General features: G+C 34.6%; 2 protein-coding genes across 5 annotated transcripts in view; both read left to right on the top strand.

The window, feature by feature from the left end:
• Aanat (arylalkylamine N-acetyltransferase) overlaps positions 1–7536 on the top strand; it is a 46299-nt gene extending 38763 nt beyond the window's left edge. Inside the window, exons 5-6 of one of the 2 annotated variants that reach the window (XM_073074818.1) lie at positions 5190–5375; positions 6677–7536. In XM_073074818.1, the coding sequence (XP_072930919.1) occupies positions 5190–5373 (184 nt within the window). In that variant the 3' untranslated portion in view covers positions 5374–5375; positions 6677–7536. Of the gene's footprint in view, positions 1–5189; positions 5377–6676 lie in introns of those variants that run through there. The other variant, XM_073074828.1, reaches the window with a different exon arrangement.
• A 2862-nt stretch (positions 7537–10398) lies between these two features.
• LOC140743510 (arylalkylamine N-acetyltransferase 1-like) lies at positions 10399–15676 on the top strand. 3 transcript variants are annotated; one of them, XM_073074855.1, is made up of 5 exons: positions 10399–10527; positions 12145–12234; positions 12666–12849; positions 13530–13741; positions 15379–15676. In XM_073074855.1, the coding sequence occupies exons 2-5, from the start codon at positions 12158–12160 to the stop codon at positions 15599–15601; spliced, it is 696 nt and encodes a 231-aa protein (XP_072930956.1). In that variant the 5' UTR covers positions 10399–10527; positions 12145–12157; the 3' UTR covers positions 15602–15676. The 3 variants fall into 3 exon arrangements, with proteins under 3 accessions (XP_072930956.1, XP_072930951.1, XP_072930943.1); XM_073074850.1 differs by lacking the exon at positions 10399–10527 and adding an exon at positions 10910–11040; XM_073074842.1 differs by lacking the exon at positions 10399–10527 and adding an exon at positions 10911–11125.
• Positions 15677–15850: the final 174 nt, after the last annotated feature.

Here is a 15850-nt window from a genome sequence, read left to right as displayed (position 1 = left end):
TAAATACTAAAAATAAAAAGCTTTAATATAAAAAGGGGTCGCCGACAAGAAACGGCCATTTATCAGAGTTTTTCGCTTTATGCATTGAAATAGGTAGACAGTACAAATTTTATAAAACTTCTTCTATGACTATATAGAGAACCCTTTGTGCGGGAGTTCGATTCACACAATTTTATGAGTTGTGGATCAAGAACAGAGGTAACTCTAGTTTGCTGGTTTAATGTGTTTTTTTCTGCAAAATTATTAAAATTGTAATTCAAGCGCGATATTAAGTAAAAAACTGGACTAACAATGATATACATTTGCGAACTAGGTTACGGAATATATTAAGTTTTTTTAGGTAACCAGAGCTTGATAATCAAGGACATCTACATATTCGGTTCTGTAAATAATATGAATTGCCGCTTGCGTGCATTCGTTGGTACGTGGTTGCATGACTTTCAGAGAACCCTTAGATATTTTTACAAAAATAAGAAGTCTACGTATTTCTGTCTATAACAATGTTGAGTGCTGCTGTGTTCTGGTTTAAAGGGCGCGGTAAGGGTAACCTACTTTTACCAGATATTTCAGCTTAGTTCTCGTGAGTAACGGCGATCCGTGGCCGACTTCAGGTAGGAATGTAATCTTATCTGCGGTTAACTACGTGACTCATTTCAAAACTCTACCAATTAAAACTGAAGTAGATTATGATTGCAATGAGTAATTTAATTATAATACAGACATACGTAGACTAATAGTAGGTACCTACATTACACACAAAAACATTCCACTCCAAAGGTTAATTTGAGTCGATTTTTCGAAACAATACCATTCACTTCCTGTATTGTCATGAATTACAATACCTGTTATAAATATAAAATATTCTAGAGTCTAGATACCTATTGTAAGACAAAATTCATCATCATCATCAACCCATAACTGTCCCACTACTGGGCACGAGTCTCCTCTCAGAATGAAAAGGGTTAGGCTATAGTCCACCGCGCTGGCCAAGTGCGTATTGGTAGACTCCACATACCTTTAAGATATTTTTTTTATAAATCTCTCAGGTATGCAGGTTTCCTCACGATGTTTTCTTTCACCGTTTAAGCAAGTGATAATTAATTTCTAATAAGCACATAAATTTTAAGATCAGAGGTGCGTGCCTGGGATTTGAACCTCGGACCCCTCGATCGAGAGGCCGCGTTTCTTACCCACTAGGCTGTCACTGCTTTCCAATGACAAAATAATGATTAAGTAGGTACAGACTACAGACCGAAAACAAATCGCGAAAAGTTCTTCATCCTTTGAAAATTAATTCATTTCAATCAATATATTAATCGCTTTATTCTTGATTTAATCAATAAATTAATTAATTAACCAAGTCCAGCGTGGTTTACATGACATCGTTAACTTACATATGACCGCTTGAACGGAAAATCGTGACTTTACACTCACGTTTCTGAAACAAAGTTTGTTATCAACAAATCGAACGCAAATCAAATTATTGGTGCAATCAATTCATTATAGTATAATGTCAAATGTTACTTTACTTAAGCTAAAGGGCTTTTCATTTTCGTTGATGATCGTAAGTGGTGCTAGACTTCTGTAATCAACCCTAGATAAGATTAGATTCCCACCTGAGCTCGGCCATATAAGATACGTTGCGACCCCTGAGAACTTGGAATGTTCCGGTTAATATCTCCCTTACCACAACCTTCAAAGCGAAACATAGTGACCCTTAACACTGCTGTAATTAGGCACAAATAGGTATTACGTTGGTGCATTCAGAGTCGAACCACAAAGGTTCCAAAATGTTCATGTTATGTTTGTTCTCAATTATTACGTCATCCGTATTACAGAAACACGATACACGATTAAAATTTAACTCCGAGCAATTGTCTGACAGACATACAACTGAAACAGACAGACAAAAGGACGCCATGAAGATGCATTTTACGACATGTCATAAATATTAAAGTTAGTAGCAGAATGGGTTAACACAAAGACGTTGACGGCATCGCATTGTATGGGTAATGAAGACAAGCGTAGTATACTGACGTTTGACAGTTGAAAAGAGTTAGGTACAGTCGAGTGCAATTATCTTTATTTCTTTTTTTATGATTGGAGTAGCTTGCAATTCACCTGGTAAGTGTCACTGCCGCCCGTGAATGTGTGTCGAAATCAGTTTAGATCTGATCACAGATGCTGCTTCTGAGGACTAGAAGGTCGCGATGTTAAGTCAGTTGACATCCACTTCTTCAGAAAGCAAAAGATACTTGTAATGTGGTGAAACTACTTTATTCTAGAAATGTGTGTGACAATGGAATATGGAGGGAGTTGCAGATAAATTATAATCTAGTCTATTGCCTTTTTTACCCGACTGTCAAAGAAGGATTTCGATTTTCACGCGTATCTTGTATATTGTAAATTTCTTTATAAGTATGTTTCTGACTGACAATAAACCCGACTAATTTTCAAATAAAAAAAAATCTTTAACTTTATCTTGAGCCTAACAGTTGTACGTAAGTAAAGGGTCTACTCTACCTCTTATACCTACTCCTTATATTATATCTAATTCTGACAATTCAGTTGAAAAAATATACCTATAATAGTAGTAATAAGTACCTATTTGCGTACTTAAATACTCTATCTGTGATATGACATAATTATGTTATAAACATTTACAACGCCAATTAAATATCGAGTTGTATGGAAAATAACAGCATTGTAATAAAAATAATGTAATTATTGGGCATGGTTGCTTTGTGACTTGTGAGTGAGTGACAAACAAGCAATACATAAAGCTTTTTATATACATAAATTACGTATGACATCGCTAAAAACAAAATTATTCTAATGTTCTTGAAGTCATGTATGCTGAGTATGTTTATAAATAAGTCGTCTAATTGATATAAATTTATTATTATAATAATCTTAAAACCTTTTTAACTATTTTATCGCCAATCGGCAGGTATTTTTGGCACTTAATAAAAACAAAACGGTGTATACAGAAATAAATTATAATTAAGTGTTAACCAATTATTTAGCGCATTTCATTACACTTTCGATATACCTACTAACACCAGAGAGCTATAAGTTATATGGCGGTACTTTTAAAACCTTAATGTGTATTATACTGAAACCTTCCTTGTGAGATTTGCTTTCAAACAATGACATTTTATACTAGGTGATAGATCTATGCTTTCAAATAACCAAAACTTCATCGAAATTGGATCTGTAGTTTCTGAAAAAATCGTGGACATACAAGAACATACATAGATACATAATGTTAATTACAAGTATTACAACACAACTAGCATCTTATTGCAACCCTTTTTTGTTTTCTATAAAAAATAAGATTACGCGAATTTATTTTCGCACAAAATCAAATAGCTGTATTAAAATGTTATTTAGAGAAATAAATCGTTAAGATCACTAACTTTATGGCATTATTTTACACATGAGAACCAAATTGCTTCCTTCTACATTGTACTTTTAGTAAAAAATTGGCCAAGCGAGTATAACTCTCACACTAAGAGTTCCGTACCACTAAAATTTTCATTTTATTTATTTTTTTATATTTAGTCATAGCAGCCTTAGAAATAAATGCATTGTGAAATTTTGAATTGTCCGCTATTTACGATTCAAAAGATAAAGCGAAAGACGTGGTGGTTTGAAGGTGGTAAAACCCTTTGTGGTTCGACTCCGGCGGCACCACCGCCAAACCTATTTCTACCTAATAACAGCAGAGTTAGGCGCTGCTGTGTTCCGTTTTGAAGGGTGTGGTAAGGGAGACAGATTTTCCGAGGCGTTCCAGCTTAGTCCTCAGGGGTAGCGGCGCATCTGTGGCCGACCTCAGGTACGAATATGTAATCCTATCTGGGGTTTGATTACAGATGTCCATGGGCGGCAGTAGCCACTTACCATCAGGTGGACTGCATGCTCGTCTGCTACTCCTATATTATAAAAAAACGTCGAATAATAGCGGTTTTTTGTATGGCCACCCCCATTTATTTTGAAGAGTTTTTTTTTATATTTGGTATTTGTTGTTATAGCGGCCACCGTTATACATATTCTGTAAGAATTTCAAGTGTCCATCTACTACGGTTCACGAGATAGAGCCCCGTGACAGACGGACAGACGGTGGGAGCTTAGTACTCGTAATAGGGTTCCATTTTTACCCTTTGGGATACAGTACCCTAAAAATTATGTCAACCCGGAAGAAACTGCACATCTCATATGATTATTACACGTACATAATTGCATGTAGAACACTTTGTAGACAAAGAATTAAATGGCAATTACTGTATCCTTGAAAAGTTTTACACACAATACCTATAGATCTCACATATGAACGACAGTGATTTAAATGTCTTATTGTTTTATTGTAAATATATGAGGTATTTGTTTTTAATGTTTCTTTAAATACGTTTTTTCGTACAAGTTTCGTACAAGACACTAAATACATACACACATAATACATTTAAATGACATTGTGGTCATGTGTCGAATAGAGAACATTGTAGGTAACTTAAGTACTTTTGATTATATTGAAGTAGAAAGCGGGCATGAGTCCATCTTACAAGTGATCACTGCTGTCGATGACAAACATCGGCTACAAAACTATTCGAGGCCTCTACTTGCCTAGGACAAATACTGAAGACGGCCAGACATTTCGCTATCCTTGAGGACTGAATTGTAACGCTTTGTGTTAATATAAGTATTGTTAATAGAAGCATTCCAACTCAGTGATCCGACCGCATCTTTAGCAGACCTTATAAGACTACAATTCTTGTAGGAAATTATACTTACAGATAGGCGACAGTGACTACTTTCCATCAGAATGCTTATGTACTTATTTTTACAATATAGAAGTAGCAGACGAGCATGCAGTCCACTTGATGGTAAGAGGCTACTGCTGCCCATGGACATCTGTAATCAACCCCTGATAGGACGAGATAGACCTACCTGAGGTCGACCAAAGATGCGCCGCTACCCCTGAGGACACAAGCTGGGACGCCTCAGAAAAATATGTCTTCCATACCACACAATTCAAACCAGAACACAACCGCGCTTAATTAGGCACTGCTGTTATTAGGCATAAAAAGGTGTGGTGTCCTCGGAGGCGAACCACAAATAGTTCAAACCTTAAAACCAGTTAACTAGTTAATTTTAAAAAATCTTAATTTACATTTTTCATTTCTTTACAGGCGTGTAGCGCGGGAGGTGAACGCCGGTGCTCTCCGCATGGACACCACCTCCGCCTTCTCCGCGGCGGCAGCAGAGCGACTGCACTACAAGAACGTGTACACGATGCTGTACGCTGACCTGCCGTACGCGCCCCAGCCGGACCCACCGCACCAGGAGGCGAGGGTGTATATCAAGGAGCTTTGAAGGTGAGACATTAGCTTATCCTCCCTTTTCAGGGTTTCGTTCTAAAGGGTAACAATCATAGCTACATAGTTTAAAAACTAAAAACCACGCTAAAATCGCATAAGGAAAATCGTTTATCCTGATTCCTGACGATCATGATGAGGAGAATGGGATAGAATTATTAAAATCGTGTATTGTCATCGGTTCTTAATAATTTTTCAAAATTTTAAATTAATCGGACCGTTTAAAGTGGGTAAAATTCCAGTTCAAAGATTCCGTTACATACATACATACATAGATACAACCCAAGCTAATAAAAGCGTGGTAAAAACAGAACCCTACTACTAAGCCTCCGCTGCCCATCTGTACGTCTGTCACAGTGCTCTATCTCTAGTTTTAATATAGAAGTAGCAAAGGAGCATGCAGTCTACCTCATTGTAAGGGGTTACTGCTGCCAATAGACAGCTGTAATCATTCCTAGAGAAGATTAGTTAGTTCCACCTTAAGGTCGCCCATAAATGAAGTGCAAACGCAGCACAGCACAGCAGTACTTAAGACTTCTTTTATCAGGTCGACATAGGCGTGACAGGCTCGTGACAAAGTGGAACCACAAAATTGTACCACGTGTATTCAAATATTTAACTTTAACAAAACTAATTAATTTAAATTTAACAAAACCGTAAATTATACCTGATTAAAAATATAATAGGATTTACGTTGCACTTTTTAGACCAATATTATTACCAATATTATATTATTATTGTGACCTCATTAGTACAGAATTTCAATGAAACTTTGTAATATTATCTAATAAAAAGTCTCAGAACAAGTAGGTACAAAACTATTATACCTCCAAAAATAGGTATTACTGGTAACATAATACAATCGTGTACCTATTTGGTTTAACGATAATAAATTAAATATACGTTAATTATATAACTGACAAGTGACATTGTACTCTGCATTTGTTTATGTTTACTTTTTATAATTTTAATTTTAACACTATCACTATTTAATATGTGATTCAACTCCGAAGGCACCACTGCCAAACCTATTTTTTTCTAACCCACTGTTAAGAGCTATCGAATTCTGGATTGAATGGTTTGGTTCGGGACACTTATATGAGCCATTACGATTTCGTCCCAAGTGGAATGAAAATATTATCTGGCGGTACTTATCACTTTCCATGAGTGAACTGCAAGTTCATTTATTACTTCTTCTATATAAAAATATCATGGGCGGCAGTGGTCGCTTAGACTACATGCTCTAGGATACGTTTTTTTTCATAAAACAAAAAAACATAATCATATTTCTTATTTTTCAGGAAACAAATCGCAACTATGGCACGGAAAATGAAAACTGAAAGTTTTAAGGTACTGCAGTTCTTTACCAAGAACTACAATCTTTGGTAATCTACATAAAGTACTTTGATAATAAGAAGGTACAGTTTAAAATCATGATTCTCTTCGTACCTACTACTTACTACTACTGTATGTGTCTAACCTTGTATAATTAGTTCAATGTAGTATTGTTTATGTAAATCTGTAGAAATAGTGTAGAGTAGTATTGTTCTATATAGATAGACTCTATACTATTAAGTCTATAGTATTTTAGTTTTGAGGCTCAAACATTTTTCGTACTTTGGCAAAGGGAGACTTCACAGGCGAACACGCCTGTGGAAAGGCTACTCCACTAGTCCTTGTTCGAAGCTTGTAAATATTTAAAATGTTTAGAAAACCTACATGGTGTCATAATATCATACATATGGCGCCCTCTGTTGGCGACGAGCGAAAAATCGCCACATTATTTACTACGGAATAAGCAGAATATCTGCACAAAACCTTTTATGTGGATGTAATAATTGACTACTTTGTGTCCGATTAAAATTTGAGTCCTATATAGATTTTTAAAATATTCAATCTTAGAAATATCTTTATAAACTGATCATAACATTTTTAATTAATCTCATTTATATACCTACCTGGACTTATTAAGTGACATAATTTATATACTTTTAAGGTTGTATACAATTTGATTTAATTTAAATACTCTTTTTTGTGTTTATGGTTGTGATCAATTTACCTGCTTAGTTCGAAGCGTCCATCTTCAAAGTAAATCGCTATAAAATAACATTTTTCTAGCTAAATCACATTGAACACTCAATTAGTTCAATATGTAATGGCTATGTATGTGTCTTACTATTTATTACATGTTTATCTTTAAGAGACTTAGGTATCTATTGTTAGAATTTGGACTATTATAAATATTGCATAAAATATTGTTCCACTCTATACAATTCTAATTTATCTATGATCTAACTATCGATATCGGTGTAATTATAAAGATAAGCATCTCACATTGTAGTGGCACATTACTATCTTATCTTGAGATAGCAAAACGTAAGTGGTTACACAGGTTACATATAATATTAGTATATGTTATGCTTGCATTAATTACAATATATATCATATACGTAAGTACGTAGAAAGTAATAATAGCAATTTATCCATTAAAATTTATCCATCAAAAGCTAAAATTATAAAATTTAGTAAAACTCCATTCGTTCAAATCGGAAACTTTGGAAGATAAAAATAATAGTAACGCCTGTTACAAATTTAAGCGCAAAAGCACAAAACAGTGAATTGCTGTGAATAATGATAAAGTGAAATAAAATATGTAATACTAATAAATATAAAACTATTAGATAGAAATTCCTTGTTAGAAATTGTAGTATTTATTACAGTGATGAAAATCTTAGTATTTTTTATTGGCAATTATGTACCTGTTATGTCATTTTAACTGTGAAAAGTACCTAAACAAGTAAATACTATGTGTATTACTTAGATATAATGTTAATTCTTACTATAAAATTCAATAAATATTTTGAAAATATAACTTGGTTTTCTTTGTGTAATTATTTCTTTACCTATACAATTGAACAGGACCTAGCAGTCTCATTGTAAGGAGTAGATACAACACCCGTCCTGAAAGACTAGATACACCTGCCCAGGAAAACCAAAAAGAGTTAGCAGCTAAATAATCAAGTAACTAAAAAAAGACAAAATATGGCGTAACAAGTATCCTACTGTAAAGCATACTCTATGAAAACGTTAAACAAATAAATATTACATAAGGAGGTACCTGTGTTATCACAACACTCAACTAACTAGGTTTGATAAGAAATGTTTTCCAAAGGAACATTCCTATCGTGTAGTTTGTATGGTTAAAACACGACTCCTTTAGAGTATGGGATACAATTCCTTCATAATCACGAGAATATTAATCTATGGAATAGAATAAATATGAATAGTGTTAAGGAAACCAGACCTACTAGGTACAATGACAGTATTTCTGGGCATATGTTGTCATCAACCCATAATGTTCCACTGCTGGACAGGATACAAATCTCCTCTCAAAAAAGAACTAAAAACACAACCTAGGAGCTTCAGATGAAGAAGATGTCAAACAAAAAAAGGAAAAAATGTTTACATTAAAGCAAGCTATCAATAAGCAATCTTGCCGCATCCTTGACTGTCATAGATTCGAGATAGCGCTGAAATTCATATTATAAAGAATGATTTATGGCAAACAATTGTTTTTGTTTCTTTATTTTAACCGACTATTCAAAAGAAAGATTTATAAATTCGGATATCTTTTATTCTCTTTTACCGCTAGTATGTAAAAATAGGTGGTATAGGTGGTAGAACCCTTTGTGGTTCGACTCCGGCGGCACCACCGCCACACCTATTTCTGCCTAATAACAGCAGTGTTAGGCGCTGCTGTGTTCCGTTTAGAAGGGTGTGGTAAGGGAGACATACTTTTTCGAGGCGTTCCAGCTTAGTCATCAGGGGTAGCGGCGCGTCTGTGGCCGACCTCAGGTAGGAATATCTAATTCCAGCTGGGGTTGATTACAGATGTCCATCAGGTGGACTACATGCTCCTCTGCTACTCCAATATTATAAAAAAAGAGAGATAATCCAATTCTTTCAGAACTTACTCTGAGTGTAAACAAAAAGTTAGTGATGGCTTAAAATTGAACGAGTTGTAGCGAACCAGAGGAAATACGCAATGTACTTATAATTACGCATTAATTAGTGTCATTAATTCTTAAAATAGACACCATTTAATGCGCATAAAATAAAAATGACCGCAATGTGGTAAAAGCACGTGTGGATAGTTCCCAAAACTAGGAAATGATAAGAGATATATTGTGGTCCACATTTAAAATGGAGATACGAGTGCTATACTAAATTGTCAACAAGTATATAGGCAGCGAGAGAAATATACTTCACATACCATTGATATTCGTATTAAATAGTAAAAAGATAAAAATAATCAGTCCATTTTTTTCTACTTCAGTATAAATGTCACCATTTATGCCTGATAGTTCTTCCAAAATAAAGTTCTTCAAGATGTGTAATGTCTACCGCCGCTTCACCACTACGCTTCGGTGAACTATGGTCTAAACCCCTCTCACTTTCAGAAGAGACCTCTGCCCAGGCTCGAGGTAACTGAGGCACTAGGCCGAAGATGAATAAAAAAGTTCCGACATCGAGTTTGGATAGATTAAAACGCAAAATACATACCTACTTATAGATACACGTAACTGATATGTAAGTGCATAACATAATTGGAAGTAACTATAGTCTTACTTTCATCGCATTACTGTCAAGATAGAGTCGTCAGCGAATACACGTGAAGTTTCACATAAACGGCATTAACTCATAAAGGCAATCCTAAACATATGCTCGTTACAGTCACATGAGTGCTCATCTACTGAGGCGTATGATCTTGACATTAATCACTTTACAATACCTACTTTAAACAATATTACATAATAGTATTTTTGTTTCAAACAAACTTCATCCAAATTTTAAATTGCGGCGTAGTTTTGTCGCTGATCTGGCTCGAAGGACCAAACTATGTTTGCAATATGGCTAGAAAAATATATATAAATTAATTAATATTCTTAACACGTTCAATGCTGGTTTTAAAAGCAATGATTTATTTGGGCTGTCGTCAGACCGATGAATCATGTTTGGATGAGCTTAAGACGTTAGATGGGGACTTAGAATATGTGATGTAAAAATTATTTATAAACATCAGTTACTTATCTGATAATGCTGCTAACATCAATGCTGAATGTATAGAATATATCCACATCTGATTATCAAGGTAATTCAACATACTATCTTACTCTTTATAATCTTGTGCACTTAAATTCTCATAGACGAACAGTACTAGAGCTGTCCAAATATTTGTAAGCTAGAAAAGAATATTAAGTAATAAAAATCTTATACTAGGAACAAATGGATGGAAATATCTAAGAAACTTTTATTAAAACCTGGAAATATACAATAAAAATTGATGGACATGGGGATAAAAACTTTGCACTACGAGTACCTCGTGCCTACAAATGTGACAATAACAGGTTGTTAATTATTCGGTAATAATTTAGTAGTATAAATAAAAGGGTAGTTCACAAAAATAATCTTCATGAAACGGTTAAACGATTTAAAATTAAAGGATGAATTGAAAATCGAATCACATGGTATCGAATAATGATTCACAAGATATCTATTTTTATCTTTTACCGTTATAATGTTATGCGCAACTCGTTCAAAACACAACAGTACTCACAGAGCGCGCGCGTGTGAAACGATAATATTGATAAGTTATAACTAAAAAGTAAGTTAATAGTAAAAACAAAGTAACTAACTCCGATGTGATACGATTTAGTTTAAAGTTAATATCAGTTACGTGTAAGTAACAGGTAAGTACTTGATAATGTTTTTTTTTCTTTATACTTGTGCCTTCATAATTATACAGATTATCTCCTAGAGGTGATTGATTAGATAAATATCTTAAGTATGAAATACTTCATTAAATATTCATAGTTATTCATTTGTATCATAATATATTAGTATTGTATATTTAATTTTAAGGAGACCGCATTATTTGAATCGATAAAGTGATTCCTGACTCATATCTTTAAATAATAAAATAATTAAGAATTATAATTTTTAACAGTGTTAAATAATAAAAATTATATTAAATATTTTGTATATTAAAATAAAAATATTTATCTTAATTCATTTGTCTATTTTGTCAAAATCATTATTTGAATACAAGTTATGTGAGAAGTTATCACACAAAAAAAATTTATTATTAAAATTATTATTATCTTAATCTAACATTTTAATTTGTTTACAGCAATTTGCATTAATTATGTAACTTAGAGAATATAGGTAATATTCTCGGCGGTTCCCAAGTGTCGTAAAGTGGAATTTAATTATAACTTTATGATCATTATTGACTTATGAAATAGAACCTTAAGCATTATTGACACAAATGTTAAAATACTAATGTGTTTTTGTACGTTACAACTTTGATCTTCTATGTATTAGTCCAGTATGTACCTTGAACAATTATTTTACTTCACTTTTTTACAAATTTATTAAAACAGCACACAGTAGACATTATTTTGACTTTGAACATAGTATTTTTTTGCTTAGTAGGTAGTTAAAAAACGGTTAAAGAGGTAGATTGTAAGATAATATTTATTAAGGGACATATAGGTACCATATCATAACGTAAAATTAAAGGAAATAATTACAAAGGCGATAACAATAATAACGAAACAAATCTACTTAATATAAGAGACGATATTACCGAACTCCATGCAATCCGTGAAAAGGACCTACGAAAGAAGTGACACTACTTTGAGACCGGCCATGACCAGGAACAGTTTTCCGAAATAATTTTATTACAACAATACTAATTTTAATTCAGAATCAAGACGGCCATGGCGCAAGGGGGCCTCTACAGCATCGTCCCCGTGCAAGAAAAAGACGCTGATGATGTCATGAAGCTACTCAAAAGGTTGTAACTATATTTTAAGTGATGATTATCTCATAATTATTCTTTCTAAGTTTTTTAAAATGTTCGTCGGTTCTATTGAAGTGTACTGCGTTAAAAAAGATCAATGGATATCTAGTGAGTAGGTACTCCCTGTAATCATTATCTATATCACAATGACATTTTAATTTTCAAGAGGCAAATAAGACTATGTTACCTAACGAAGGAACGTAGAAGACATGTTGCTTTTAGCATCGGCGATCGACGATTTCGTTGCTTTGTAGAAGCTAGATTGAACGATCAAACGCTATACCTACTCCGAACACATTTGATTTGGTCGCAGCTACTTTTGGACACTCAATGCCGCAATTATGCTGACGTTAACACACGCCTTTCCCATAGCACAACCGAACGTGAAAGTCATGAAAATAAATGAAAGATATTATTAATTCCAGGACATTTTTCCTGGATGAGCCGTTGAATAAAGCTGTAGGGCTCTGTAGTTCAGAAACCGACCCTTGTCCAGAGCTAGAAGAATATTGCTCTCATTCTTTGATGGAAGGACTGTCCTTTAAGGCTATCGATCACGAAGAAAACATTGTTGGTGTCATGATAAGTGGGGTGTGTCCATTGAAAGAGGTAAGCAGGGATACATAGGATAATAGGAGTAATAAATAAATAAGACAGTTACGTGCGAAAGGAAATATAACCAGTACCCTAAATTCTTTTAGTAATTGCCTATTGAAATTATAACCATATGTTCAAATAATACCTCATCATCCCTGGTCAGTTGCTTAGTCATCAGTACCATTGCTGGGCGCAGGTCTTCTTTTCATAAAGCAGACGTGCTACCTGATGGAAAGTGGTCAACGTCGCCTATGAACATTTGCAACACCAGAGGAGTCGCCAATGCATCGCCGGCTTTGAAGGAGAGCTCTTTTTGCACCTTTTTTGAAGAGCCCCATATCATAGCGCTCTGGGTGGCATGACTAAGATTTAGGCTAAAATCCACCACGCTAGCCACGTACGGATTGGTTGCTTCCCCATATTCTAAAAACCTTTGATAGGGAAGTCTCAGGCATGTAGGTAGGCATGAGGGTATATTAGCAAGTGATATTTATCAGTAGTTTTTACGGTGCAGGACTACGGTATATAAAAGACGTATAAAACTAAAATAAACTCCCTCCTCAAAAGATTAAGTATCTTCGTAACACTGTGATATGGAATCGATTTAAATCACTGAAATTGACACTTAATATCTTCCACCTTATTATATCAATTCAGGACAGAAGGTATAAAAATGTTATTATATTTTACAGGACGAGAACGGAAACGACCTACTCAGCCAGGCACTAAAATGCCAAAACCCCAAGTTTCAAAAGATCCTCCACATTTTGGCGCGAAGGGAAACTGGAGCAAGACTGTGGGAAAGATTTCCGCATGAGGAAACGCTGGTGGAAGTAAAGGTCGCCGCCACAGACCATAGGTGGAGACGGAAGGGGATCATGAACGCTCTGCTTAAAGCAACAGAGTAAGTTATCGATTTATTAAACGTAGGTTTTTTAACAGTGTGCCATCCATTCAATATGTCACTTCTGCTAAGTCTCATGATTAGAATCATCAGCCGCCCAAAAATGTGGGAATGTTACGAAATTTCAATTTCAACCTCACGTAATAGGGTCAATTATAAGTGCCCATGGCGACAGTAACCTAATTTTACCTACTTAAAAGGTATAGGTATACCTAACATTTTAAGGTACCCTTTTACATTTGGTAGTAAAAGTTATTATTGAAAAGTCTTTAAAGATATTGAAGAATTGTACTATAAATAAAATTAATAAAATACATGACGACGTAGCAAATTACGTTATTACGGTAACGTCATGTCCTAAAGCAAACCAAATGTACTTACGACTTGCGGTTTATTCAAATAAAAACGTTCTAACATTGAACTGTCATATGACAAATACCCAGATTTTAACCATCTTGTAGACAGCTTAAACTAACAATGATGTAATATAAATATAATGTATTGACGACTCGCGTGACAGATCGGTCACCTGTCTGGTCAATGGTCTGACGCAAGTTCGATCCCCGGTTAGGCAGACATCTGAATGAGGAATTTAGATATAAGTTCTGGGTCTGGGAGAAACCTAGTGTGGCCAGGATTTTGGGTATACCGTAAATCTTGTTTTGCGATAACCGCTATAAAGAGTTTTTCACATACTACACTATTATACAACCCAAGCAGACTATCTAAAACTAAAATACTATGCCATAACGCAGCAAAAATATCCAGTATCAACCCTATTTCTATAACGCAGAACTGGGAAGGTTTTGTTGTTAAAAACTCATGGTTCTACGACTCTTGCTTTTTATAGTAATTTATTTTTAAAGCTTAATAATACCTAACCTATACCTACCGGAAAAAATATTTCATGATCTCATACTTAACGCATCAGCTCATTAATTGTATTTTATGTTTGCATATAATTACCTATAGGTACCATAAATTGCATTATTGTAATGAATGAAACAATAAAAATATGTATAAATTAATACAATGAAGCCTGTAACCAATTAGCTAATTACGCAGATTAAGAAATAAAACTTCATTTGAGTCGAAGAACATTAAATATATAAAATATGCAGCAGAAATTGTTACGTAGGTTATATTTATTTGTTTGTTTATTTGTTGGTTGTTATATGTACCTAAGTGGTATTAAAAATCCGGAAATTATTTTGATAGTCTTCTATTTCTACTTTTTAATATTAGTGTTGAGCGCTGCTCGCTATGGCCAACCTCGAATAGGATTCTAATCCTATCAGACGTCCATGAGTCGCAGTAACCACTTTCTATAAGGAGCAAAACGACCTCCACCATTACTATTTAAAACGAAGTTTTTTTTTATAATATAGGAATAGCAGACGAGCATGCAGTCCACCTGATGGTAAGTAACTACTGCCGCCCATGGACATCTGTAATGAACCCCAGATAGGATTAGACATTCCTACCCTAGGTCGCCTACCCCTGAGGACTAAGCTGGAACGCCTCGAAAAAGTATGTCTCCCTTACCACACCCTTCAAAACGGAACACAACAGCGCCTGACACTGCTGTTATTAGGCAGAAATAGGTTTTCCTAAAGTGAATCTCATCGTAATTCCAGGAAAGCTACATTACAAAGGCGGATCAGACTGATCCGAATGGACACATCCAGCGCATACTCCGCTATGTCGGCCGAACGCCACGGCTACACGTGTGTCTACAGCGCCCTCTACCGGGACATCAAGTTGGACGGCCAGCCTCTCATCGTGCCAGAACCACCGCACAACGAAGACAGGGTTTACGTCAAAATGCTTTTCGAACAAGAGTCTATTAGCGTAGGGTAGTATTAACTAGCGACTGTAACGAACTTATGTATATCGTATAGTTAGAAAAAAACCTAAATATAATTTTATTACCTATTGTATTATATTATTATAGAATAAATAAAATTTTAATTATCGTTTTCTAAGGTCATAGTATCGAAGGGTATGGAATCATCACGACAACGAAACAATTAAAAATTTCACTCTCTGTAAGTTAATTATAGAAGTAAGAAGTAAAAAAACTAAAATTCTAAAAAAATTAGTTTTTTA

The sequence above is a fragment of the Epargyreus clarus genome, unplaced genomic scaffold, assembly GCF_041222505.1.
Source record: "Epargyreus clarus isolate Ecla_fem2 unplaced genomic scaffold, WU_Ecla_fem_2.2 ptg000001l, whole genome shotgun sequence".
Lineage (NCBI taxonomy): Eukaryota > Metazoa > Arthropoda > Insecta > Lepidoptera > Hesperiidae > Epargyreus > Epargyreus clarus.
The sequence above is the reverse complement of the archived record's forward strand: the minus strand, read 5'-3'. Positions and strand labels throughout refer to the sequence as shown.